A 27726-nucleotide genomic window follows, 5' to 3' on the forward strand; every position below is an offset into this window, starting at 1 on the left:
TGGCACTGCCCCCCAGCCTGTATCTGAAGCCTCACCCACCATATGCAGTACCTACCATGTCATTCCATGTCCTTCCACTCAATCTATTATAGATCCTTGTGAACACTTAACAGAAGTGACCTATTTATTTGTTTTTTATTATTTTAATGTTTTATTTATTTTTGAGACAGAGACAGAGCACGAGCCAGGGGAAGGGCAGAGAGAGAGGGAGACACAGAATCCGAAGCAGGAACCAGACTCTGAGCTGTCAGCACAGAGCCCGACGCGGGACTCGAACCCACAAACCGTGAGATCATGACCTGAGCCGAAGTTGGACGCTTAACCAACTGAGCCACTCAGGTGCACTAGAAGTGAGCTATTAAAAAAAAAAAAAAGTAAGGGGCACCTGTGTGGCTCAGTAGGTTGAGCATCTGACTCTTGATTTCAGCTCAGGCCATGATCCCAAGGTTATGGGATCAAGCCCCTGTTGGGCTCTGTGCTGAGCCTGGAGCCTGCTTTAGATTCTCTCTTCTCTTCTCCCTCTGCCCCTCTCCCCTGCTCACACTCTTTCTCTTAAAAAGAAAAAGTGATATTTTAGAAAGGTGAGGTGAAGGAAATCTGTAGGTTTCTAAATTAAAAAAACATTTTATAACATTCCCTTCCATCAACAGAGCCTCTTGAGAATGTGGCATAGGTTTATACAAGCTCATACTCTGGGAATCTATCGCTGACATTCAGATCACATTTTTCTGAACAATGTTTTTGTTTATCACAAAATATATTTGCAAAGGCAGTCTCAAATACTTTCAATAATCAGACCAAAGTAAAAATTATATATCAATAGAAAAATGCAACTTAGAAGTGTTTTGATTTTTTTTTAGTTCCTCGTTTTTCTTTCCCTAGCACATTTCCCAATTCTCCCTCGATCTCTTATTCTTCATTTTTCTGAGCAATTTTCAGATACTTCACTGTAAAGCTTCCCCTTTGGGGCAATCATTTCCCTTTTCTTTTCTCCTGTACGTGGCTGTAACACAGTGGCCAAGCCTTCTAAGTCAATGTTGGATTGCATCACAGCACGTAGAGAGACTAGGGCACAACTTGTGACGGGTGTATGGCATCATGAATTTTCAGCTGGTGAACAGGCTCAAGTAACCAGCAGCTTCATAAAGAAATGAAATATAAGCAGCACCTTCCCCAGTTGACCCTAATCATTAAAGAGATTTTGGTGCGTATCAGGGCTCCTGGGTGGCTCAGTTGGTTAAGCGTCTGACATCGGCTCAAGTCATGATCTCATGGTTTGTGAGTTCGAGCCCCGTGTCGGGCTCTGTGCTGACAGCTCGGAGCCTGGAGCCTGCTTCAGATTCTGTGTCTCCCTCTCTCTCTGCGCCTCCCCCGCTCACGCTCTGTCTCTCTCTCTCAAGAGTAAATAAACATTAAAAAAACTTAAAAAAAAAGATTTCGGCGTGTATGTAGCTACAGATTCATTTTGTATTTTTTTTCTCTCTTTCTCTAAAGGGAATCATCCAGGGTGTTCTCTTCTGCCTCTGTCAACTTTCATTCATTGTTATATTTCTGATAATCATCTATCTTGTTGCTGGCAGCAATAGCTACCCATTTTTCTGTAAAATAAGCTGCTGTATGAATATATCCTAATTTATGTATTTACTCTACGGTTGAGGAACCCTTGAGTTGTCTCCACTTTTTGGTTTCGAAATATACCATTACAATTATGTGACTTGGGTGGATCACACTGTTAGAAACCATCCTGATGCCTTTTTTGGCAACGTGCGAATATGAGTATGTATTTCTGTGGGGGCCACGTAGAGCTTTGTTCGCAGGGTGTTAACCCAGCACGGGAATGGCAGCATCACAGGGACATTCAGCCTTGTAGACACACCCAAATACTTTGTTTCAGAGTGCTTACCCACCACACAGCTCAGGATTCCACACCCTGCCCACCCACAGCATACTCAGTCTTATCTGTTGTACTGTTAGTTTTTACGGATTCTGGCCATCTTGGCAGGTGTCTGCTATCTCATTGTGGTTTGAGCTCACGTCTTCCCACTCCCTGATGATGGTGACCTGTAGGTGTGTGTTGCTCACTTGGCCATTTTGGCTCAGGACATGACCGTTCAGTTATACCGGCATTTAAACATGAATGGGTCGTGTTACTTTTTCTTATCAATATGTAGGGATTTGTATATATTCAGAATATTCTTTCTTTGTTAGATGTACATGTTGTGAGCATTTTCTCCCAGTTGGCGGCTTCCATTTTCGTCTTCGAATAGGTCTGTGGAATAGGTGTGCAGAATAGAAGTTTGCAATTTTCACAAAATTCTTTACGTTGAGTGTTTTTTTGTGTCCCACTTAAGAAAATTTGGCCTTGGTCATAAAATTTGGCCGAGGCTAGTTTCCTGTATTTCTTCTGGCAGTTTGATTGTGTTAACTTTAACATTTAAGGTATGTTACTAGGGTGGAAGTGATTTCACAGTGGTGCAAGAGAAGTGTCCAGAGTAGTGTTTCCCCACTGTCGTAACAAGATGACCATGGGGAGTGGGTCTGTCTCGAGAATCCATGTTCTGTTGTATGGATGGATCCATTTGTGTCTAAACCAGGACTGAAAGACCTTAATCACTATGGCAGTATGATAGATCTTAACACATGGAAGTCTTCTATATATCATGGAAGGTTAATATCCTTCTTTTGGTTGTGTTTCATTTCTCTGGAACATTTTTAAATTTTTGGTGTAGAACTCTTGACCCTTTATATTATATCTGTTTCTGGGCATTTTTCAAGTTTTGATGCTATAATGCTATAATAAATGTTATTTTCTTTTTGAAAATAACAAGGGAATTTCATTTTCTTATTGTTTATGACAAATATGGAGATATAATTCGATTGTAATATGCATATTTTATCTGCCAATCTTGCTAAATTCGTATGCAAACATGGATTTATATGGAGATTCTTTGGGATTTTCAGCACATACCGTTATATGGTATGTAGATAATGGCTTCTATTTTTTTCTTTTAAATCTTGATAGCGTCCTTACTTTCTTTTCTTATTTTATTTCATGGGATGGTACTCTTAATAGAAAGATGACTGGAAGTGACAATATTAGGCATCCCTACCTCGTTTTGGATCCCAGGGCAAAGCTTTCGATGTTTTATCATTAAGCACGTTGTTTGCAGTAACCCTGCCATAGATCTAGTTGAATGTTATTTGATTAACTTCCTTATATTAATACTTTTCAAAGTTATTATTATTTTCAGTCAGGAGTGGGCATCGAATACTATTAAATGTTTTCTGACATTTATTGAGATGATCATATGGCTTTTATTCTTTACTCTTTAGTATTGGAAACATTTTTTTAGTATGTATTATTTTTTAATAAAGAGACAGAGAATAAGCAGGGGAGGGGCAGAGAGAGAGGGAGACACAGAATCTGAAGCAGGCTCTAGGCTCTGAGCTGTCAGCACAGAGCCCAACACAAGGCTCAAACTCAGACTGTGAGATCATGACCCGAGCTGAATTCAGCTGCCCAACTGACTGAGCCACCCAGGCATCCCTACTTCTTTAGCATTATAAATTGTGACAGTTGGTTTTCTAATATGAAGCCAACCTTGCATTACTAGAATAAAGCCTACTTGGTTGAAACAGATTATCTGCTGAATGTATTACTGGATTTAATTTGTCAATATTTTGTTCACGATTTTTGCATGTACTTAATGAAAGAGAAGCCTGTAAATTTCCTTTCTTTGAATATACTAGTTAGGTGTGTAATACCAAGTTTATGCAGGCCTCTTAAATGTAATGGCGTTCCTTTTCTGTTATATTCTAAAATAATTTGTGTAACATTTATCTTGTTCATTGATGTTGGGAAGAATTCATCAGTGAAGTTTAAATTTTCTTGGTGGAAAGGTGTCTTAGAGATTCAAAGTTCTTTTTCAGAAAAATAAAGTCGTGAGACATTCTATATCTTATTGTGTTCGTTTTGGTAAGATGGTGGATTGTTGTCACATTATCACATTATCTAAATATCCAGCCACAGTGACTAAAGTATGATTCCTAATATCTCTTCATCTGTTTTCATGTCTATACTGTCTGTAGTAATGTCGTATTTTGGATACTAGTAGCTTGTGCATTTTCTCTTGTTTCCGAAGTCTTGTTAGGGTGCTCACCATTTCATTACATTGTTCAAAAGGCCACCTTCTGACTTTTGTTTCTATGCTTTTAATTTCCACTGTTATACTGATTATTTATTTCTGTATAATTTGATGTAATCGGATGTGCTCCTTGAAAAGGACATTTAGATCATTAATTACCAGCTTTTCTTCTTTTCTAGCGTTATAAATACCATATCAGGCAATAATTTCCATACTAAATATACCTTCAGTTGCATCTCACAAATTAGGGGATAACCAAAATATTTTCTCATTTTCATTGTAGCTCCTTTTTAGGCTCATAGGTTATTTGCAGATGTATTGTATAATTCCTAGACATTTTGTAATTTTCTAGATATCGATTGATAATCTCTGTCTTATTTCTGCCATAATCAGAGTACATACTCTGTGTGATTCAAGTCCTTTAAATACAGTGGAACTGGTCTGTGATCAATTTCAAAGAATGTATATTCTGCAATTTGCTAACAGTGTTGTATGTAAGTCAGTCAACGTGTTAATTATTTCAACATTCTGTCTGCTTATTCCATGAGTTACTAAAACAAATTGTTACAAATCCCCACTACTGTGTTGAATTTTTCTCCTTACGGCTGTTTTTGCTTCATGCATTTTGTGCTAAATTTTAGTCTCAGAAATTTTAAATTGCCATATATTCCTGATTGGTTTAACATGTTATCATTGTGCAATGTCCCTTTTCATCACTTTTATTTATTTTTTCATGAATTGAGTATTGCTAAATCACATTTTTGTTATAATTGTTTGCAGGTATATCTTGTTTTATCTTTTTACTTTCTAATTTTCTTAATCTATATATTTAAAAAACTTTAATCCAGTTCATAATCTTTGTCGTTTAATTAGAGTATTTAGTAGTTTTGCATTTGATGTAATTACTGATGTTTTGGGGTTTAAATCTGTCATTTTGTTATTTGGTTTCTATTTATTCCATCTGTTCTTTGTGCCTTTATATCTCATTACTTGTCTTTTTTTAATCGCAAATTATTTATATTTGCTTTTTTGTACTTTAAATTTGCGTTATGCATCTTATTATTGTTCTGTAGCAGCATAGAACTCATTACTTTATTACCTTCAGCATTTTTTGCCATGTGTTTTAATGTTATATTTTTTATTCACTCTGGTTCTCACAAAGCCCCTTTAAGAAAAGAAATTCTTAGAATCCAGTTATTTGAGTTGTTATGTGGTCGGTGGAACAAGCCTATCAATTTTATTTTATTTGAATTATATTTTTGTGTTTCTTTATTTACAAACTCTCCATAGGATCACAAAATGTTAAAATACGGCTTTTATTTGTTCTCTGTATTTTGCACAATGATTTAAAAATTCTATAATTTTAAATTTTAAGTGTCCTATTTATATAGTCCACTGACCGCTTGTATCCTTTTCTTTTAACAGACTTTTATTGGAGACATCCTCTTGCTTGTTAACCCATTCAAAGAGCTTCCAATTTATTCCACCATGGTGAGTATAAAATTTTGAATACCATTTAATAATGTAGGGTAACACCCACTAGACGTTCCTATCCATATCAAATGATGGATTGAGAAGAAACCTGCAAACAATAAGTAAAGTCAGAAACTTCTCAGAAAACTCTAAACTGAATATTTGCGTAATAGTGACTTTAATTTGTCCTGAGACAAAAATGGAACGGGATGTTATTTTTATCAAAAGATTCCTTTGCACTTATAATGTGTAATTTTCCTAAAATTGTAGTCACTAGACACACTTCTAAAATTAAATAATGCGTTACTCTGTTTTCCATTCCTTCCTGACTAATTCAAGGTCAGTTGGTGTAAAGTATTTATTTTAACATCATGACCTCTTTCAGAAAAGTTCTATGATGTTAGAACCATGAGAATAAGAAAGGATATTATTGCATTTATACATTTCTCCGAATGACTTTCTACTTTAAATTATGAGACTTTCAAAATTAAAAGAGCAATTGCTTTTGGAAAATTATTCCAGGCAACTGAAAACACAGTATGATTTTTGAGTAGTAAGAGATCAAAATATCATTGTGCAAGCTCTGTCTCTCTCTCTCTCTCTCTCTCTCTCTCTCTCTCTCTCTTTTGTTCACAAGGCTATTTCCAGTTAAAGCAGAATCCCTCGTAGGGAGCAGGAACATGACAAACAGAAGAGAGGAGTAGACACAGGTTCTTGAAACAGGGACATGCTCAGAGAAGTTGGAGAGGGAGGTGGCAAGAGGAAGTGTGGAGAAGAGGGAGAGGGAGAGGGGAAGGGATAGAGACATCACCTTCTTGAAGCTCCCAAGGAATCATTGAAGAATTCTTACAAAAACTCCTCCTGAGAAAGAGAGTACACCCTAACTACCCCAACCTCCACCCTTCTTCCCAAAGTCCCTTCCACTGTTGCTTTGAAACCACTGCCCCTTGCCTACTGTCCTTATTCCACTCGGCCCAATCCCAGCCTTAGCCCTGGGCAGTCTGACTGTGTGAGCGCATGATAGCCCAGGACAAGAGGGATCAGCAGTTCTGCCAGAGGAGTAACATTAACCTGTGATTATTAGATAGACATATGGACTACTCATGTTTTTATTTCTTTTGATGTCAGTTTTTAGTAATTTTGTTTTTCAAGGATTCTGTTTCTTACATTTAATCTTCAAAAGTTTTTGGCATATAATTATTCATGATCCTATTTTTTTAATGTGTGTAGAATTTGAGTGATTTATTTTCATTCCATATGTTGGTAATTTGGGCCTTCTCTGACTTTTTAAAATCCATTTGCTAGGAATTTATTGATTGTATTACTCTTGTCAAAGAAAAGCATCTCTTGACTTTTAATTTTTTTCTAGTGTATATTTATTCTCTATATAATTGATTTCTTCTTTATTTTTGTTGTCTCCTTCTTTCTAAGTTCTTGGAGTTTAATTTGGATAGTTGTTTTAAGTTATAACATTATATTTTGAACTTTTTCCTTTTATAAGTATTTGGGGCTTTTTATTTTGCCTTACACAAGCTTTACAGAATTCTTCATCTTTGGTTTTTCATAAGTTCATTATTATTCAATTTAAGAGATGGAGAGAGAGAGAACCCCTGCTATTTAAAGTTGACACTTAGTGTGTTGTTCCTGGCTTATATTTATGTTTTTACATTTGATCTTAGACTCAGTAAGAATCTTCTGGTGAGACAAAAGCTAGTTTTAACTAATTGAATAAAATATATACATGTATATATTTTATTTAAATGCTTCTATAGACCTAGAGGTCAAATTCTAAGTATTAGGGAAAATTTAACATAATAAATTATTTTAGTATGGCATTACTTATCATGTTATAATATATAGTGTATCTCAAATGAAACAAACCTGTGACTTTGTGGTTTGTTTTGGGGTGTTAACAGTGTGGCAGTTTTACGCCTTCAAATATCATGCTGTATTTTCAGTTCTTTCAGAAATACACATTAATAGAGAAAGGAGAGACACATCAAGAAACATATTTCTATATTATTGTAGGAACAAGATGTGATATATTGAGATTTTTGCAGGAACAGTTCATTAAAACTTAAAATGGTGAATGCAACATATAACTTATATGTATTATCCTTTATATCTATCATTTCCAACAGACGCTGGCATAGAAAGTAAGAGGAAAATAAATATATTTAGGTAAAATATGCACTGATAAAAAGCTTGAGGAAAAAATAAAGAGAAGGGCATCTGTTGGAGACACAGGTTTTTAATTTGTGGGTCTAGAAGGATGCATAACAAAAAAGAACATGAAGGAAAAGAAAAATTTTTGAGGAAAAACCAGATTCAGGTGAATATGTGAAGTTTTTGGAGGTTAAATTGAAATAATGTTGAGATTTGACATCGGATGCAAGATTAGGAATAATTCACATGAGTATTTCATTTTGTAAGATTTCTAAGACTCATATCATACCACATTTAAGAATGAGGTGGAAGGGCACCTGGGTGGCTCAGTTGGTTAAGCAACTCTTGATTTTGGCTCAGGTTATGACCTCATGGTTTGTGAGTTTGAGCCCTGTGGCAAGCTCTGTGACCGTGCGGAACCTGCTTGGGATTCTCTCTTTCCCTCCCTCTCTGCCCCTCCCCTGCTTGTGCTCTCTCCCTCTCTCTCAAAATGATAAACATTTTTAAAAAGGAACGAGGGAGAAAAATAATAGAAAGCAATGAAGAAGGAGGAGAGTTAAAGGGGGAGGAGGAACAGGAGGGAGGAGGGATGGAGAGACAACAGTGACGAGACAGGTGGCGGCCACTAAAGAACCAGATCTAACACATTGTCGAGGTAGTAATCAGAAAGGATGAACATCTTGGTGTTTGTATCATTGCGGAAACCAGCAAACAAGTGAACGTCCTGAGGGGGAACACATCAGCGACAGATACACAATTATCCCTTCAAGCAACAACATCAGGCTTTTCTCAGGTATTCCTCACCATTACCTTTACCATGGACTTCATAAACCAAAGGTCTACCACCTGGACATCTCCCATGTACGAAATGATGACACCATTCCAGATAAACTACCTGGAGATTATCTCTCAAAATTATGGTTTTGCGTACACAAGGGCACAAAAATGATCGTACCCATTTTCTTTTCAGCTGCTACTGTCAGTGAGATTAAGCTGTCCCACTGTGTAAAGTGGCATTAGTGTGGGATGCCTGGCTTAGGGCTTCATTAGCTTTCAGATTCTGATTACCGTTGGTCTCCTAATATTCCCATTGCATGTTCGAGTTTGGCGCGGAGCTGGAGGGACTGAGCAGAGCTCATTGCCTCTGGATCAGTGGGGCTGGAAAGAGACCTGGTGCTGTCTAGGGCTCATCACGTGGCAGGCCTGCTGCAAAAGTCATCACATATGTCGTCACATAATCACAAAAGGCAACGCAATCAGTATAAGAATTATTATTTCCATTTGGAGGTGATAAAAACCTCATGTGGATTTAGCAAATTTTCTAAAGCCTTCCACGATGGTAGGGACAGAATTTAAATCCAGGTCACCTAACCCCAGAGCAAAATGCGTGACAGACTCTTCTCTCAGCACAAATGCCAAGCCCTCAGGCAATTTTTTAATTATTATATGTGCTCCTTTGTAAAACACCTTTTTTTCAGAATATGTCATCTATATATAGATATGTAGACAATGAGTAGGTAACCCACTCGCACAAGTAGAGTGACCTATTCATACCATACTGTGACGCCAACAGCCCCTGTGAGTCACGCTGTTGACGTCAGGAAGGTTCCACGGGTTATGGGATCCGGACAGCTGGGGGGCCTGGGCCTGACCCTCTCATCTGCTGTGGGACTGCGTGGTTGACTTCAAACATCCGAATGGGGCAGGATTCTGCAGTCTCCCAGCAGTTTACTGAGAGGGGTCGTGCATGGTGGAAAGAGGGAGGGAAGATTCATTTAAAAAAGAAAGACCTTATTCATTGGAACTAGAGAGTCCAGCACAGGGAGGTACCCATGAATGAGGCTGACGTGATGCCATGTCCCCCATGAGCTACAACAGAGCACTTAAAATTTCCGCCGACCAGAATCCTCTGGTTTCCAGATGATGCAGACGGGGAGAGAATGAGGTGAAGCGGAGAGAGAAGGCACACGTGAAAGAGAGTGGCTGACGCTGATGATATTTGCTGGACCACATGAGAATACGCAATAATGTTAATAATGCTGAAGGCCATGGTAGCCAATCTAAAGGTTACATGGCTTGTCAGAAAATGAGAACCGTGTCAGTGAAAATCTTCAAGCTTCACTAGGAAAAAATAGAATTAATTATTATCTATTTAATATTATTATTAAATTATTGACATTATTATTATTGACATTATTATTTTGTACTGACATTACATATAAAGCATAGAATCAGCATCAAGCTAAGTCTTACCAGGTGGTAATATTCTACCACCTGCGGTGGAATATTCTACAATGTAAACTCTAACACTGCATGGAAAGGAGAAGGCTTATAAGAAAAGAGATCTGAGAAAGGTTATTAGTTAATCATGAAAAAACTTAGATACCCAAGATCCATTACGCCTTTAATGCCTCGTAAAACTTTGCCTAAATAGAAGATGTGACACTAAGTAGTTTGAAGAAATGGCGTAGGAGTCATATATGCTCCTGGCTCTCTTCTGTCTGGCCTTGTTTGTAACATTTAATGAAATTCTCAGCAAGATTTTACAGATTGAGTTTGGAAGCATTCTGTTAGAGTTTGATCAGGCCCATGTTGGACTTGGGATGTGAAATGGTGTTAGTACAAGTGTTCAAAAAGAACAGATATTTGTCCTACAAGAAAATACAGCTAGGCTAATACTCCCTGGTCAGTTTATGAGTTTTAGTGTATACATCGCTATCATTAACTGTTTTGATAGCCATTTTAAATTCTGGAATAACCAAAAATACAAAAATTTGAAAACTATTTCAAATAAAGAAGTCGTATTTGTTCAAATGCTCTCCTGAGATTGGGATGCAGCTATAAAGAAGTGGTAAGAACACATCGTGCCTTGGTTTAACTGTAACATTTATTTTCTGTGCAGTACAGAAAATAAAGCTATGTTTTAATTATATGGTGTCTTAGATCAGATGGTGTAGTGTGCTATCAACAGAGGCAAATTCCTTTTCATGAGCAATGACAACCACTTCCCTGAAACTATTATCCTTTCATCTAATCTTTATACATACACACATATAATCACCCCCTCTTATCTGAGCTTTCGCTTTCCATGGTCTCACTTACCCACGGTCAGCCAGGGACTGATCTTCGTTCTAATGTAGCATCAGAAAGTCAGTAGTGGCCTCGGGCACCTGGGTGGCTCAGTCGGTTGGGCATCCGACTTGGGCTCAGGTCACGATCTTGCAGTTCGTGGGTTCGAGCCCCACATCGGGCTCTGTGCTGACAGCTCAGAGGTTGGAGCCTGCTTCCCATTCTGTGTCTCCCTCTCTCTCTGCTCCTCCCCCGCTCATGCTCTGTCTCTCTCTCTCTCCTTCAAAAGTAAATAAAAACATATTAAAAAATTAAAAAAAAAAAAAAAAAAGAAAGTCAGTAGTGGCCTGATGCTACATCACGTGCCTGCGATACTCACTGCACTTTGTCTCATCACATAGGCATTTGATCATCTCTCATCATCCCAAGAAGCAGCGTGAGTACAAGACAAGAAGTTATTTTGAGAGAGAGACCATACTCATACAACATTTATTTATTTATTTATTTATTTATTTATTAAAATTTTTAAAATGTTTATTTATTTTGAGAGAGAGAGAGAGAGAGAGAGCAGGAGTGAGAGAGGGGCAGAGAGGGAGACACAGAACCCAGAACAGGCTCCAGGCTCTGAGATGTCAGCACAGAGCCTGACACGGGGCTTGAACCCACGAACTGCAAGATCGTGACCTCAGTCAAACTTAGAAGCTTAACTGACTGAGCTATCCAGGTGCCCGCCAACTTTTATTATAGCATATTGTTATAAGTGTTCCATTTCATTCTTAGTTGTTGTTGGTAATCTTACTGTGCCTAATTTATACATTAAACCTTATCATAGTTCTGTACATAGAGGAAAAAAAAGTGTATATAGGGTTTGGTATTCTCTGTGGTTTTTGGTGTCCCCTGGGGGTCCTGGAACATATAACTGGTCGATAAGGGGGGTCCTATTGTACACATGCAAGAAAAAAACTGCATATACCATTTTTTTCTGTTTCATTTTTTATTTTTTATTTTTTTCATTATTTTCTGTTTTAATTCATTCAGAGGACATACAAACCATATCCATTTACCAAAAAAAAAAAAAAAAGAAAGAAAATTTTCATTAGCCACTGTGCTTTCAAAAATATTTTATATTGATACTTTTAGATCTAGATAATTTATTCTAAATGTCCTATAGTATTTTATCATATTAAAACACAATCACTTATATTCATCCATTAAACCCTATACCCATTTTTAATTATTGCCATGTTTTCTGCTCTTACAAAAGAGTTCTAAGAACTGTTTTGTGTGTGCTTTTTTGCCGACATGCAAGAGTTTCTTCAGAGAGATTCGCGGTCAAGCCTACCTTCTTCAGTTTAGAAGTTGTTGCTAAATCACTGTTCCAGTTAGCAAGAACAACCCTCAGTACTGCAGATGCATTTTTCTAGTGCTGGCAAAAACTTCCTTTTGAAACCAACCCCACCGCTAATTAGACATGTGACCTTGCACAAGTCAGTAACTTATTTGCTTCAGTTTCCTCACCTGTAAAAAGGGTGTAAATTTCTTGTAAATTTCTACAAGAATTAGATGAGTAAGTATGAAGTGCTTAGAACAGTAGCAAGCACACATCAAGTGTAAGCCATTATTACTGTTATTATTATGATTATTGTTTTGAATGTTTATTTATTTATTTGGGGGGGGGGAGAAGATAGAGGGAGAGGGAGTTCCAAGCAGGTTCTGCTAGGTGTCAGCACAGAGCCCGATGCAGGGCTCGAATTCACAACTGAGAGATAGTGACCTGAGCCAAAATCAAGAGTTGGAGGCTTAACCGACTGAGGCACTTAGACACCCCTATTATTATTATTATTATTATTATTATTATTATTACTGTGCCATTGATAAAGTTACCAGTATTTTGTATCTATTACCCTGCTGTTTGAAATGGGATTTCCTTGGATAACAGAGTTACTGATCTTTTCTCATGCTTATTAGTTATTCTCTTCTGTTCATATTCTTTGTCCAATTTTCAATTTTATTTCCAGTTTTTATTTGTAGGCATATATTTGTAGGAGTCATTTATAAGACATGGATAATATATGGATTCTATGCACAGCTTAATCTCCTCTCTGTCTTTGACTTTTATCATCATTACTGTATGTTTGATGTTTGTGGTAGAAAAGCAGTTGTCACGTGCTGTTGTAATATTAAGTAATCCTTCCCATTATAATTTGTATTTGGGAACTGTATTTACTTATTCCAAAATCATGACAGTATTATTCTCTTTACTTGTGTAAATGTTTTATGTTTTGCTGTTTATATTTGGGTTTTTATTGAGATATAGTACTCATGGATTTATAAGTGTCCAGATGGATACATTTTCATGAGCCCTCAGATCCAGAACATTTCTGGCTCTCCAAAAGCCACACTCTCACTCTTCTGCAATCACTAGTAGCTTGCCAAGGTCATGTGACTTCTTAACAGTGTAGATTAGTTCCACCTGTTTTTATACTTTATCATCGAGAGTGTTCTCTCTGTGTCTGATAGATTGCACTCAACATCGTGTTTGTGTGATTCATCCAGTTATTTCTTATGGCTGCAGATCATTTAGTCCATTTTAAAAAATTATTTCCCTTATGGTTTTAAATAACTTCAAACATATGAAAAATTTGCAGATAAATAGCACAAACAACTTTTTCTCCCCAACCATTTTCAAATGATTTGCTGGCATGGTGTCCCATCAACCTTGAGTATATGCCTTGTGCATTTCCAAACATTGTGCAAACCAAGGCATTCACCTGTGTAACCCGCATACCACCATTGGAATCGGGAAATTGCTCCTGATGCAGTGTGACCATCGAGTCAGGGTGCCTCATTCAGGTCTTTCCCATCACCACATAATGCCCACAGAGCCCAAGACCCAGGCCACCATCACAGGACAGGCACACTGAGCCTCTAGGCCCTTTTGTCTTGTCTGGATTCATCCCTCTACCTTCTCCTGAACTTCCCAACCTTGACATCCTTGAGGCTACAGGGAAGTTACTTTGTAAAAAAATAAATAAAAAAAAATAAGTATGCTATTTCTTCATAGCTCAGACACCTCTGTGTCATTTAATGATTAATTCTAATGTAGCAGAATTTACTAGAAACTCAAAAGGACTAAAAACACCGGAACCATGGCAATCCTCATCAATCACTGTGTCACTGAAATTAAGTTAATTTTTGTTTTTCTGAGAAATTTGTAGATTCTTCTGTGTTTCAACTGCAACTGCTTTCAATTCGGATAAAAAACCCTTTCTATCTTATGTTACGGAAATGAAATGTCGCCGAGAGACATTGCATTTGATGTAAATTAGCCCAGGTTCAGCTTACTCCGTGGGTGTCTTATTAAACTGGATTTGTGTCAGTTGCTCTGCTTAAGGACAGCAGAATAATTTCAAACCTGTGAACCAAGTAATTCAGGATCAAGGGTATGCCCCTGTTTTATCATGGTGAACCCTTAAAACGTGCTGAAAGAGCATAATTTCCCAGACGTTTTGTAGTTACAAATGAGATTCAAAAATAGACTGTGTCACATTTGTGTATTGGAAAGAAGTCCACTGTGTCCTGAGGTAGACGAGCTGGAGCCTTCTCACAGACATCTGTGTCCCACACATTTTGCAGGTCTCCCAGCTTTATCTCAGCAGCTCGGGGCAGCCCTGCTCCTCCCTGCCGCCCCACATCTTCTCCTGTGCAGAGAGGGCCTTCCACCAGCTTTTCCAGGAGCAGCGGTCCCAGTGCTTCATTCTCAGGTGAGTGCACCCCGCGCCTGGCCGAATGGATGCTCGGCGTCATGCTGGAGGCTTGGCGGTCAAGCTGTCCTCATTTCTCGTGGTTTCTGTTTATTTACTTCCTCAGCACCCGGCAGTCCAGTATGTCTTGGCAATAAGTACATTTGACTCGTTACAAAGGAGAGACATCGTTGTTATTAGAAATAGCCCCAAGTGTGGCTGAATCAATACCAACAAACTTAACCTGAAACTCAATTCATTTGGAAGATTTACTACTTAGAACCAGGGTGTTTTTGCTTTCAAGCCTTAGAAACCCTGGGGAAGGAAAGGCACCTGCTGTTAGCGAACCATGGTTCACAAAATGTGGTGCTGCTCAAATACAAAACACAAATTATTACCTTACAAATGTGGGCTTTCCCACACACTCCTGGATATTTATGTTTGCTTGTATTTTACCCAAAGTATATACCCGGAAGTATTTTATACTGAAACATAATGGTAGCATTAGCTCATAAATTACCAGATGCTCATGACAGTGATTTACATCAGAGCAAAAATTCTTCCCCCCACTCCTCCATACACACAAGTACCACAAGAAGTAGAGAGTAGAGGTGAAATGTGATTATGTACTGATGATTACAAATTATTTAGGTATTAAAACAAGATCTGCATTGAGAATTATGTTTCTTTGTAAAAATTTTTTAACCTTTATTTTTGAGAGAGAGAGAGACAGAGTGTGAGTGGGGGAGGAACAGAGAGAGAGGGAGACACAGAATCGGAAGCAGGCTCCAGGCTCTGAGCTGTCAGCACAGAGCCAGATGCAGGGCTCAAACTCATGAACCGTGAGATCATGACCTGAGCCAAAGTCGGTTGCTCAACTGACTGAGCTGCCCAGGTGTCCCAAGAAATACGTTTCTTATTAGGAGAAAATTCTACCAGAGGGGACTTCTGTAACCTTCATGGCTTTGCCTGAGTTATAATCAGTAGTGTTGACTGGAAACAAATGTGTGAATAAAGCTTGCCATAACTCCTCAAAGTGAAATGAAAGTGAGTAAAGATGGACAACTGCATAGAACCCGAAAGACATGTAAATACTTAAATATGCACTTATTTATGTACTTTTACATTATCACTTTGGTCAGAAGTTCAGTGGAGGGTATGATTGGTGGTTGCAAACTTCAATGTTCTGATTTTCAAAGTAGCATGCAAGTAGTTTTTTCACACTTGTGCTGAAGTGTCCCCAGATGGGAGGGGCACCGGCAGCAGGGGAGACCTCCGCCATCCTCCAATCAAGCAATTCTATTTTTATCTGCTCTGTTGGGTTTTCTAGTGTAACTTTGATGAAAAGGGGAACACTTTTAAAAACCCATTAGATTATGGGGAGTATATAACAGTGTGGGCAGTAGTAACAACTGATACGTATTGAGAACAAAGTGCCAGACCCTCCATTGGGTACTTTCCGTGTATTGCCTTACCCATAGCTTTAGCATCACTATTGTATGGGTCAGGTGACTGTGTATTATAAGGAGTAACTAGTCTAGGGCCTCGTGATCAGTAAATAGTGAATCTGGGATGTGAGCCCAATAGTGTGAATTAGTAAATGGTGATTAATTAGTCTAGGGTCCAGTGGATGCCGTATGTGGGATGTGAGCCCATAGTCTGGCTTCTGGGCATGAACGAAGCTTCCCCACTCTCCCAGCCAGACACCAGTGTGTGGCTTGCCCCCTGCAGCCTGCTCAAGGAAGCTTCTGGCAGCCCACCCAGCCTTCCCTAAAATGCCAGGCACAAATCCGTGGGTTTTCCTAAGTTCTTTTGAATCTGCTTAATTCTTTTGAAATGCATAGGTCTTAGCGAAGCTCTGAGGAGCCAAAGAATCATATCCTTTGGGAGTCTGCCTGCTACAGATTTCATAATATCTAGCAAGTTCTTTTAGTAAAGAAACCCGTTTATCGTTTTTTTAATATGAAATTTATTGTCAAATTGGTTTCCATACAACACCCAGTACTCATCCCAAAAGGTGCCCTTCTCAATAAAAACCCATTTATCTTTAACCCAGTGCTTTCTACATGAATTTGCTCATGGGATTGCTTTTCCAGTTGGACTTGCTAATATTCTGCAGAATTAGTATTTCTTTGGGACATTTTTATTTATTTATTTATTTTTATTTTTTATTTATTTTTTTAAAAAAATTTTAGCGTTTATTTATTTCTGAGACAGAGAGAGAGACAGAGCATGAGCAGGGGAGGGTCAGAGAGAGAGGGAGACACAGAATCTGAAACAGGCTCCAGGCTCTGAGCTGTCTGCACAGAGCCCGACGCGGGGCTCGAACTCACGGACCGCAAGATCATGACCTCAGCCGAAGTCGGATGCTTAACCGACTGAGCCACCCAGGTGTCCCTCTTTGGGACATTTTTAAAGGCTAATAATGCCATGTGTCTTTCAGTCTTTCTGAAAAAACTTTTTTCCTTGTTCAGGTTTTTTTCTTTTTTAATGTTTGTTTGGTTATTTATTTATTTATTTTTCAGAGAGAGAGAGAGAGCGCGCAGAGGAGGGGCAGACAGGGAAGGAGAGAGAGAATCCCAAGTAGGGTCCACCATGGTCAATGCAGGGCTCGAGCTCATGAACCATGAGATCATGACCTGAGCCAAAATCAAAAGTTGGACACACAACCAACGGAGCCACCCAGGCACTCCTGTTCAGGTTTCAAGAAGTGAAGAACAAATGTGTGATCACAGGGACTTACTATTTTAGTCATCCTCTTCTTTCAGGATTGATGTTTTTATATGGCTTCTCTACCTCCTTGATTGTCTTGACTTCGATAAAGGCTTTCTGCATTTATTATACTAATTCATTAAAATTAGTAAGTTTAGAACTCAACTAAATACATTGTTTAGAAGATCAGGGAAGCACTATGAATAATAGCCAAATTATGGAAAGAGCCCAAATGTCCATCAACTGATGAATGAATAAAGATGTGGCATATATATATATATATATATATATATATATATGTATGTATACACACACACACACACACACACAGACACACACAATGGAATACTACTCAGCAATGAAAAAGAATGAAATGTTGCCCTTTGCAACAACGTGGATAGAACTGCAGAGTATTAGGCTAAGTGAAATAAGTCAGCTGGAGAAAGACAGATATCACATGATTTCAGTCATATGTGGAGTTTGAGAAACCTAACAGAAGACCACAGGGAAAGGGAAGGAAAAGTAAGATGCAAACAGAGAGGAAGACAAATCATTAGAGACCCTTAAATACAGAGAACAAGCAGGGTTGGTGTGGGTGGGGGGTTTGGTGGGGTGGGGAAAATGGGTGATGGGCATTGAGGAGGGGACTTGTTGGGATGATCACTGGGTGTTGTATGTAAGTGATGAATCATGAGAATCTACTCCTGAAGCCAAGACTACACCGTATGTTAGCTAACTTGACAATAAATTAAAAAAGAAAGAAAAGATCACAGCCAAGAGTCTATTGTGTCTCATAACCAGCATTTACAAAGGATAATTTAAGATTTGGAGATCAAAATGCAAATATTCCTGGAATACATGTCCTATAACTTAGGACTAGAGCAGGAATTTCTAACTTTTATTTTCAAATTTCTATTTTATTTTTCACTTGATTGATAATTATAGGCCTCTCTAGCACACAAAGCTTCATCTTGAGAAACAGTTTTTAATAATTTTCAGATCTTTGTCGTGGGTTATAACTGAGAGTCTGGTGTTCACCATAATCAATCTTATCTTTAATTTTCTGAAGGCCTTGATAGATGGTTTTAATTAATTGTCAGAGCACATGTGACAAAAAATCCATTATCCTAACAGTGTGTTGAGCAAATCCAAATTAATGTTATAAGCTGAACATAGAAGTAACTTGTGAAGTTAGCAGAATAAGGTCTGCCTCTGTCATGTGCAGGTTTTTCAGACAAGGCTGTTCAAATAAGCTTTCAGATTTCTATGGGTCCATGATGGGCACTGCCCAAAATCCTCCGTCAGTTTCTAGTTTAATCATATACTGGGTTTTCAGATCAAGGGATATTTCTTGAACACATCATGCTAGGATTTTTAGTTGCAATATGATATCCTACCCTGCCCTGTGCTGTATCCTTTTTTTTTTTAATTTCCTTGTATTTTACTCAGAGTTTCAATAAAATATGCCCATTTTGAGATTTTATGAGATGGTTGAAATTGCTAGTGATTTTGGCCAGGTAAGAGAATTGATCATTCTCTCTACCCCCACGTGGAGTGACAGAGCATGCGCAGTGGCGAGAGCGGGGAAGGCACTCACGTGACCTCCAGTGCAGCCGCACACCCTCCCAGCTGTGCAGACTGCCGGCTGCGTTCACCATCGTCCATGCACCACCTGTTTCCAGTTTCAGAATAGATGCTGCGGAAGAACCGGTTGAGTGTTTCATGTTGGGTGAAGGCTGCCTTCTGCGACCCTTTCTCCAAGAATGAGCCTACCCCCCAAAGTCCTCCCTGGTTTCTTCCACCTGCTGGCACATTGTTTGCTGTGCTCCATTGCAGTTTGAATATGCATTCGTGATGTGCTTGGTGTTCATTGGAGAGCATCCCGGATGATGGATAATGGCCCCCGGATTGCCCACGGATGCACTTCTTGAGCTCTGCAGCCTGGCATAGACTCCGGCACATAGTAGGCCCTTAGTAAATTTCATCTGAAAGAAGGAGCGCCATTTTTAAAAGGAAAATGGTGTTTTCAAGATCCAACCCTGCGTAAATGTGAGCAGAATCTCTACAAAATCAAGGTTTATAAACCATCCAATTTATAACAGCGAATACAAGGGTAGAAGTGAAATTTCAATCACGAGTGATCTAAATTGTTTCTGCTCTGAAATTAGAAGGTTACAAGCAAATTTCCTTGAACCTAGAAAAGGAGCTCCTTATTTTGCGTGCGCCTCTGGCACCTGCTCCCCTCAGGCTGCCAGAGTGGTGGTCTGAAAGTCATTAAAATATTTATGGTCGGCGCGGATGCAGGGAAGGGAAGTATTTTGTTAGCAGCTGGAGACTTGGATAAAAAAATACATTTCAGCTTCTTTTCTGGCAAACACCCTTTTCTCCAATTCATTAGTACAAATAATCAGGGGAGAAGCCCAAAAAAGCACTAGTAAAGATATATATATATACATATATATATATATATATTTTTAATTTTTAAGCTATCAGATGAGTAAAGACTTTTCCTGAGCATTCTATCTGGAAGCACTAACCACTTTATCTTGTATTAGGCCACTTTGGTATTTAGTAAGTAATAACTGTATTGGAATTTTATATAATCTTCTATCCTCTCATGTCAGGAATATAGTACAATTATTTATAGAAATTGGATGAGCTTTGAGAAACATCAAAAATGTCACTACAGATAACAAGTTTGGTTACTATTATTTCCTGGATTCAAGGAAAATGGAGAACGTGAAACGTCAGACTGACAGAAGCCTCAAGAGGCAATTGGCCATTTTAGGATCTGCCGTGTGCCAGGCACCTTACTCTCCTGGTCAACTCTGGCCAAGGAAGGTGTAATGTCTTTCCTGGGAGGCTCAGAGAGCTTTTACAAGGCCATTTGCTCCAGGACACATGCATCCTCACTGTAGAGGCCATCCCTTGGGGTCCCGCTCACTTACGTTCATTTACAAAGCTGAGCACAAAACATTGGATGGCAGACGTTCATCAAATTCATATGCTGCCTCAGCGTCTGGAATGACAGAGGGCACGTGACCGAGTACACATGTACTAAATATTTCGGATGAGCAAATCAAAGCTAAGAGTTAGATGATACCATACACTCAGGAAAGGTTCTTCCGTCCTTCCCTCACCACCTTTGTATCAGGATTATGGCTGCTCATTGAATTGTTGGCTACATTCTCCAAGATGCTAAACTTGAGTTTTCTCTGTTTTCTGGCAGTGGAGAGAGAGGATCGGGGAAGTCTGAAGCCAGCAAACAAATAACGAGACACCTGATGTGCAGATCTGGCTTCAGCAGGCCTATGTTTGATTCCAAATTTAAGCACGTAAGTTTCTTGTTTGGGTCAGAGAATATGTTGAGCTGGGACACCTGTAGTTTGTGAATAAAAGGGAACATCATAATAGACCATAAGCTTGACCATTAATTGGTCCAAGTTTGTGGAAATAAAGGAAAGAAAAAGAAGATTGAGGCCTGGTGCAAATTAATGCCATTCAAGATTTATTTTAAAATATTTCGAACATACATCCTCCTTTTTTATAGTTGCTCAGAACAGTTGGATTGAAAACATGTAATATACTTAGAGATTACTGTTGTTCACACAGAAAGTGCCACTCGGTGTGTAGACACTTTTGGGGGATTGGCCCGATTAGCACGTTTTTGTGGGGGACTATCGAGAGGTGATAGTGAAGTTTCAAAGTATGTAAAAGAATTGATAACAAGAGGGGCACCTGGGTGGCTCAGTCAGTTAAGCGTCTGACTTCAGCTCAGGTCATGATCTCACGGCTCGTGAGTTCGAGCCCCACTTCGGGCTCTGTCCTGACAGCTCGGAGCCTGGAGCCTGCTTCCGACTCTGTGTCTGCCTCTCTCTCTGCCCCTCCCCTGCTCATGTTCTGTCTCTCTCTCTCTCTCTCTTACAAGAATAAGTAAACATTTTTAAAAAAAGAATTGATAACAAGAAAGCTTAATGCTATTGAGGGGCAGGTAATAAAAGTTCATCTCCAGTATTGACTTGTTTGATGTACGTTGTGGTATTTTTAGGTATGCAACATAGTGACTTGATATGTGCATGTATTGCAAAACGATCATCACTATAATTTTTTAATTAACATCCATCGCTTCACATAGTTAAACATTTTTCTCTTGTGATGAGAACTTTTAAGATTTACTTGCTTGGCATCTTTCAAATCGGCAGTTTTCCCAACTGTGGCCACCATGCTGTGCGTTACAGCTGCAGGACTGACTTACCTTGTAACTGGGAGTTTGTACTTTTGACTCCCTTCACGCAATTAAAACTGATTTTAAGTTATATTCAGTAACACCTGCTTTTATTTGAAGACTCCTTGTGGTGATACTTCATCCACCTAAAATATCTCCAGGGTTCAAGGAGGAACCAGAAAGGCCTATTAGCCGCGAAGATAAAGGTCAGAAATTTCACACAATAAAGCTCGGGAATTTTACCCAAGGATACACCTGTAAGGTGCTCACCACTGACTGTGTCTTGTTTTTACACAGTCCTGGTAGGTATTTTTAGCAGGTTTTCTCTGGCCACAGTAGAGGGGAAGTGCAAACTCAAGAGTTGCTAGAAGGATCCTGCAGGGAACACGTATGCTAGGCAGACGCCCTAGTGGGTGGAAAGACAGCCCATCAATAACCAATCGGGACATGATCAGAACCCAAAAGTGTGCTGCCCTGGGGGTCTCCACCTGCAGAGCTAGCCTTCCACTTTCATTACTGTAGAGGAAATAACTAGAATAACCCAAGTTCATGATGATTATTCTATGCTTGAGACAAAAATAAGACTCCCTTAGGTGTGCCCTGTTACTTTAGGGGCCTCGGGGCCTTATGCTCTGCACTTCCTCATGCTCTCCGATCCCATGATTCCATCCCCTCCATGTGCTGTCACGCCTCATCCTAACCCCACCAGCTCCCCTTCTTTCCACATAGACCCCTGCCCAGCAGCCCTCCTGGATATCCCACAGTGTGCGTCCCTAAGACGTCCAGAGCTGGACGCAGGGACTCCCAGGTTTCTTCAGCATTCTCCTCCCAGGCCACCCATCAAATAAGTGGCACAATCACTTTCTCATTGCCCCACTGGAAACCTGGCTTTGGCCTCGATGCCAGCCTCTCCTTGCTTCACCCATGATCACAGTATCCCGTCAATCTGACCTGGTAACACTGTTCTCCAGCCTCATAGAGTTTCCCTGTTCCTATTCTTGCCAGAGCCACCTTTGAACACGTATCCCTCCAGGCTGGGCCATGTGGCCTCTGTCCCTCATTCATTTATTCAACAATGTCTTAAGTGGCTGACATGTGCATGTCCCTTGAATTCAGAGACACCGTCTTAGAGCCCGCCACACAATTGGAGCTCAAGTACTATGTGGCACGTGAAAGAGTACATGCTTAAGATATCCAGAAGTATTTTCGGCATACCTAAGACACAGTTCATTATCCCAAGTCACCTCAATTCATTTACTTAAACATAGCAAATGAACTTAACATGGATAAACCATTTGTCCGTCATCGGGACCCCGTAGGTTTTGCTGCGTGTGCTGTGTGTCATGCACATGACAGCAGTGTGGTTCCAGTCCCCTCTCTCGGTGCACATTTCATAGCAAGGTGTGGGAAGTGTGCTGGTGTCACCTGACAGGTGCACACCTCCCCCTCCACAATCACCCCTGCACCGGCCTTGCCAGGCACGTATTTGCAGAAAGATACCTGCCAGTTCATTCTGCGACTTGATATTGAAAGTGTCTGATTACATTGGAGTAAAAACTTAGCTGCTGTTATCTTAGATTATTCCCTAAAACAAAGCCATCTGAAAGTTGAAACGTTTGGGGCGCCTGGGTGGCTCAGTCGGTTAAGCATCCAACTTCGGCTCAGGTCATGATCTCACGGTTTGTGAGTTTGAGCCCCGTGTCGGGCTCTGTGCTGACAGCTCAGAGCCTGGAGCCTGCTTCGGATTCTGCATCTCCCTCCCTCTGTGCCTCTCTCCCACTCTCTTTCTCTTAAAAAATAAATAAACATTTAAAATAAATAAATAAAAAGTTCACACATTATATAAAGATGTAGAAACCCATCACCCTGTGAGAATTGTGCTGTTTGTATTTGGTTTTCTGTCACTGCCCTTTCAACTTATCGCTGTGGGCCAAGGGATATCTGCTATGGTGGCATGCACGTGAGAATACTCTGGAAATCTTATTTGTTAAATACATTTTTGTTTTGGACCACCTGGGTGGCTCAGTCGGTTGAGCACCTGACTTGAGCTCAGGTCATGATCTTGCTGTTCAAGAGTTCAAGTCCCACATCGGTCTCACTTCTGTCAGTGCAGAGCCCGATTTGGATCCTCTTTCCCCTTTCTCTCTGCCCCTCCCTGCCTGTGCTTGCTCAAAAATAGATAAAACATTAAAAATTTTTAAAAATCTATCTATCTATTATTTATTTATTTATCTATTTATTTATTTATTTATTTATTTATTTATTTATTATTTTTAAGTACACTCCACATCCAGCGCAGAACCCGATATGGGGCTTGAACTCATGACCCTGAGATCAAGATCTGAGCTGACTGAGATCAAGAGTCAGACACTTAACAACCATCTGAGCCACCCAGGTGCCCCAATATTCTAGAAATTTTAGTATCTGATTCCTCATTTAGAAATGAGAGGAACTTGGGTGGCCAGGGTGGCTCAGTTGGTTAAGCACCCAAGTCTTGATCTTGGCTCAGGTCAGGATCATGATCTCGTGGTTCCTGAGATCAAACCCCGCATCAGGCTCTTAACTGACAGCGGAGAGCCTGCTTGGGATTCTCTGTCCCTCTCTCTCTGCGTCTCCCCTCCTTGCTCTCTATATCTCAAAACACATAAATTAAAAAAAAATAGTTTTAAAAGAAATGAGAGGAATGTATATTTAGTTGATAGGTCAATGTAATTTTTTTCCTATTTTCGACTTTTGAAAAAGATGTCCTTAAGGAATTAAATCCGCTCTTACGGATTCCCAAACCTACACCTGATTCTGGAGATTTCCTTCTTTGTGAAGAATATCTATGGTGACATATGTGTTCATTAATGACTAACTCATAACCATTTATTAAGCTCAAACCATATACTGAGAACCTGCATAATTGTACAGCACAGCTCAAAATAATTTAACATTTTGGGTTGACTTGGGTAGGATACCATAATTATCTTTGTTCATATATTGTGATATACTGCTACAGACATAGCGGAGTTAGAGAATTTCTAAAGAACAGTTATCAAATAGACTCAGGTTAACTAACAGAATACCAGGAGCTGTTGGCCTAAGTGTAATGACAAGGAACAGTGGTCCTCACTGTAAGTTATAGACTAAAGCAATCGTTTATTAAAATGATCCTTCTGGAAAGAGCAGGCTGTGCAATTTCTAAAGTGCATTCTAGATTACTTTATGTAAATTGGCTTCGCAGTTTAGCTTAAGTAAATACATTCTAAGTTGCATTTCTTTAGATAGATATAACTCTTCCAAATCAGTTAGCGTCTGGGAATCAATATTATGATATCCATGCAAATTTCAAGGAAAACCATTTCTAATTCACTTGTTTGTTTTATTCATTTCTCATGCAAATTAAGGATGTCATAAATAAGTGATTCCTAGCCTCATAAGGTAACATCGCCCAGGATTAAGTATGGCTTAAACTTCATATCAGTTATGCTGGGTGGTTTTTTTTTGTTTTGTTTTTTGTTTTTGGCTTCCCTTTAAATTACAATCCAGACCAATATCATTTGGTGTTCAAAGCAACCTCAAAACTTACCCACAGTTCTTGCACAGCGCCCTGGTGTACAAGTGGGAATTAAATACAAGTATTTAATGACTGTATATGAATCGACTGTAAATATAACATCACAGGGGTTCAGTGAAACTTTGTACATTTCAGGGATGGGCCAGTACTTCTTGTGGGAAAGAAAAGTCTGATTAAGGAGATGAATAGAAAAGAGCATCCTTGATTGCGGAGCTGAGATTCAGTAGAAGGCTTAAAGTTCAATCCAAGGTGGGATGAAAGGAAACTTCCTTAGGAGGCCTGAAAGGAGAGAGGTGGGTGAGTTGAATAGGAACGCAGTTCGGCCACACTGGGTGGTGTGATGTTGCTGTGGGTTCCCACGCCGGCAGCCACTATCCACGATGCGGCCACGTGGGGCTGTGTGTGCAATAGACACACACAGGGCATCTCCCCTGGGGAGTCTAGCCCACACAATTTTGCCCTGGATCGCAGTATACTGCGAAAGAAAAGCAGTCACTAGAGATTATTCGGATCAGCAGTTACTGAAAAATAGGGAACACGGGATGTAAAAAGAAGGGCGCAGGGGGATGGTGTCAGCAGAGTCATGTAAAGCTGAAGAAAAGAGAGCATCTTCCTTGTGGTTTCCATCGATGACATAATTGAAGATTAGAACCTGGAGTATGGGGAGGAAGAGAGCAAAGTGAAGGGGTCTGAGCTGGCTCCCTGCTGACCCATGAGGGCACAGAGGGAAGAACCAGGTTTAGGTGGGGTCTGGAGAGCTAGAGAGCTGGCACTGAGCTCCCGAGAGGACTGGATACTTTCGTACAGGCCATACACGTGTTTGTAAGGGACACACAGCTGTCATGTTTCTGAATTTTAATCTCCTCCTCCAGTTGTCCTGCCTGAAAGGTCTACGCGGGTTTACCTTCTGTCCTGGCAACACGGTTCGGGTTGTGTTTTACGCAGCGGGTTTGAACCCTACAACCATGGAGATTGCTCCGGTTCCCCTGTACAGCTTCAAAACAGCTACCTTCAGTTCAGACTGTTGTTTCTAATCCCTGTATTTGGATTTCAAGCTGTTAAGCAGGAGATTTTTCCCTGGCAATAGGTTTTTGGAACGTAAATGTCATGTTTGGGGGGAAAAAAACAACTGCCTGGGACTTTTCACTAATTCTGCCCCAAATGACTTTCAGCTTTAAGGGACATTCAATTCCATTTACGTTGTTTAAATACACATTTATTGAATAACTGCTTTTTACAGAGCACAGTGTGGTACACATGAGTAAGCCTTTTTTTTTTTTTTTATTGAGGAAGACACAGGTTTTTACTCTTAGAAAATACAATAGGTTAACTACTATCATAATAATAGTGCATAACTTTTAGTGGCAAAGCTATTAAAATCTTAGAGAAAAAAACCAAAAAACCCACACAGTTGTAAGTCGAAAAAAATCATACCAGTAAAATTTGAATCAGTGACCACTGAGGAAATATATACATACTTCCTTTTGCCTATATTTTTGTTTAAAGTTTTGTTATTGTACCATATTTTCATGATTTTCTTTGAGAGTTAAGGTGAGCAGTGGAACAATAATCAGTTTTGCTGGTTTGTGTGTGTGTGTGTGTGTGTGTGTGTGTGTGTGTGTGTTTTGGTATTTCTCTTAACACATTTACTTAGTGCCACCTATTGGCCAAGTGGATAATTGAAGATAAAAAGCGTTATTTACGCCTCAGGGATGAAAAAGAATGAAATCATGCCACTTCCAAGGACGTGGATAGAACTGGAGGGTATTATGCTAAGTGAAATAAGTCAGTCAGAGAAGGACAGGTATCCTATGTTTTCACTCATGTGGAAACTGAGAAACTAAACAGAAGAACATAGCGGAAGGGAAGGAAAAACAAGGTAAAAACAGGGAGGGAGGCAAACCATAGGAAACTCTTTTTTTTTTTTTTTTTTAATTTTTTTTTCAACGTTTATTTATTTTGGGGACAGAGAGAGACAGAGCATGAACAGGGGAGGGGCAGAGAGAGAGGGAGACACAGAATCGGAAACAGGCTCCAGGCTCTGAGCCATCAGCCCAGAGCCCGACGCGGGGCTCGAACTCACGGACCGCGAGATCGTGACCTGGCTGAAGTCGGACGCTTAACCGACTGCGCCACCCAGGCGCCCCAGGAAACTCTTAAATACAGAGAACAAATCAAGGGTTCCTGGAGGGGAAGGGGTGCGGGATGGGCTAAGTGGGTGACAGGCATTAAGGAGGGCACTTGTTGGGATGAGCACTGGGTGTCGTATTTAACTGATGAATCACTGGCTTCTACTCCTGAAGCCAAGACTAGACTCCATGTTAACTAACTTGAGAATAAAAAAAAAATTTTTTTTTCAGTGTAACCAATAATATCTTAGGCTTGAATTATGGACCAACAGCACACAATGAAAGATTGCCATAAGAGCTTTTGCACTTTGTTCAATAGTTTTAGATTTATATAACATTATGCCTTATATTCCCTTATTGTTATTCCAGCACTCATAGCCTGGTGATGCACTGATTAAGCATGCTGATTTCGCAGAGAGATTGCCTGGGTTCGAATTCCAGCTCCACTATCTGTAATCTCTGAACCTTGGGGAAGTTACTTAATCTCTCAATGTCCTTTTATATA

At 39.7% G+C, this 27726-nt stretch overlaps 1 protein-coding gene across 3 annotated transcripts in view; it reads left to right on the forward strand.

Annotated features, from left to right (window-relative positions):
• MYO16 (myosin XVI) overlaps window positions 1–27726 on the forward strand; it is a 607799-nt gene that overhangs the window by 297143 nt on the left and 282930 nt on the right. For all 3 annotated transcript variants that reach the window (XM_045481946.1, XM_045481930.1, XM_045481937.1), the window contains exons 12-14: window positions 5571–5636; window positions 14490–14617; window positions 20538–20643. In XM_045481946.1, coding sequence (XP_045337902.1) covers window positions 5571–5636; window positions 14490–14617; window positions 20538–20643 — 300 coding nt within the window. The remainder of the gene's footprint in view (window positions 1–5570; window positions 5637–14489; window positions 14618–20537; window positions 20644–27726) is intronic.

The sequence above is a fragment of the Leopardus geoffroyi genome, chromosome A1 (genome assembly GCF_018350155.1).
Source record: "Leopardus geoffroyi isolate Oge1 chromosome A1, O.geoffroyi_Oge1_pat1.0, whole genome shotgun sequence".
NCBI lineage: Eukaryota > Metazoa > Chordata > Mammalia > Carnivora > Felidae > Leopardus > Leopardus geoffroyi.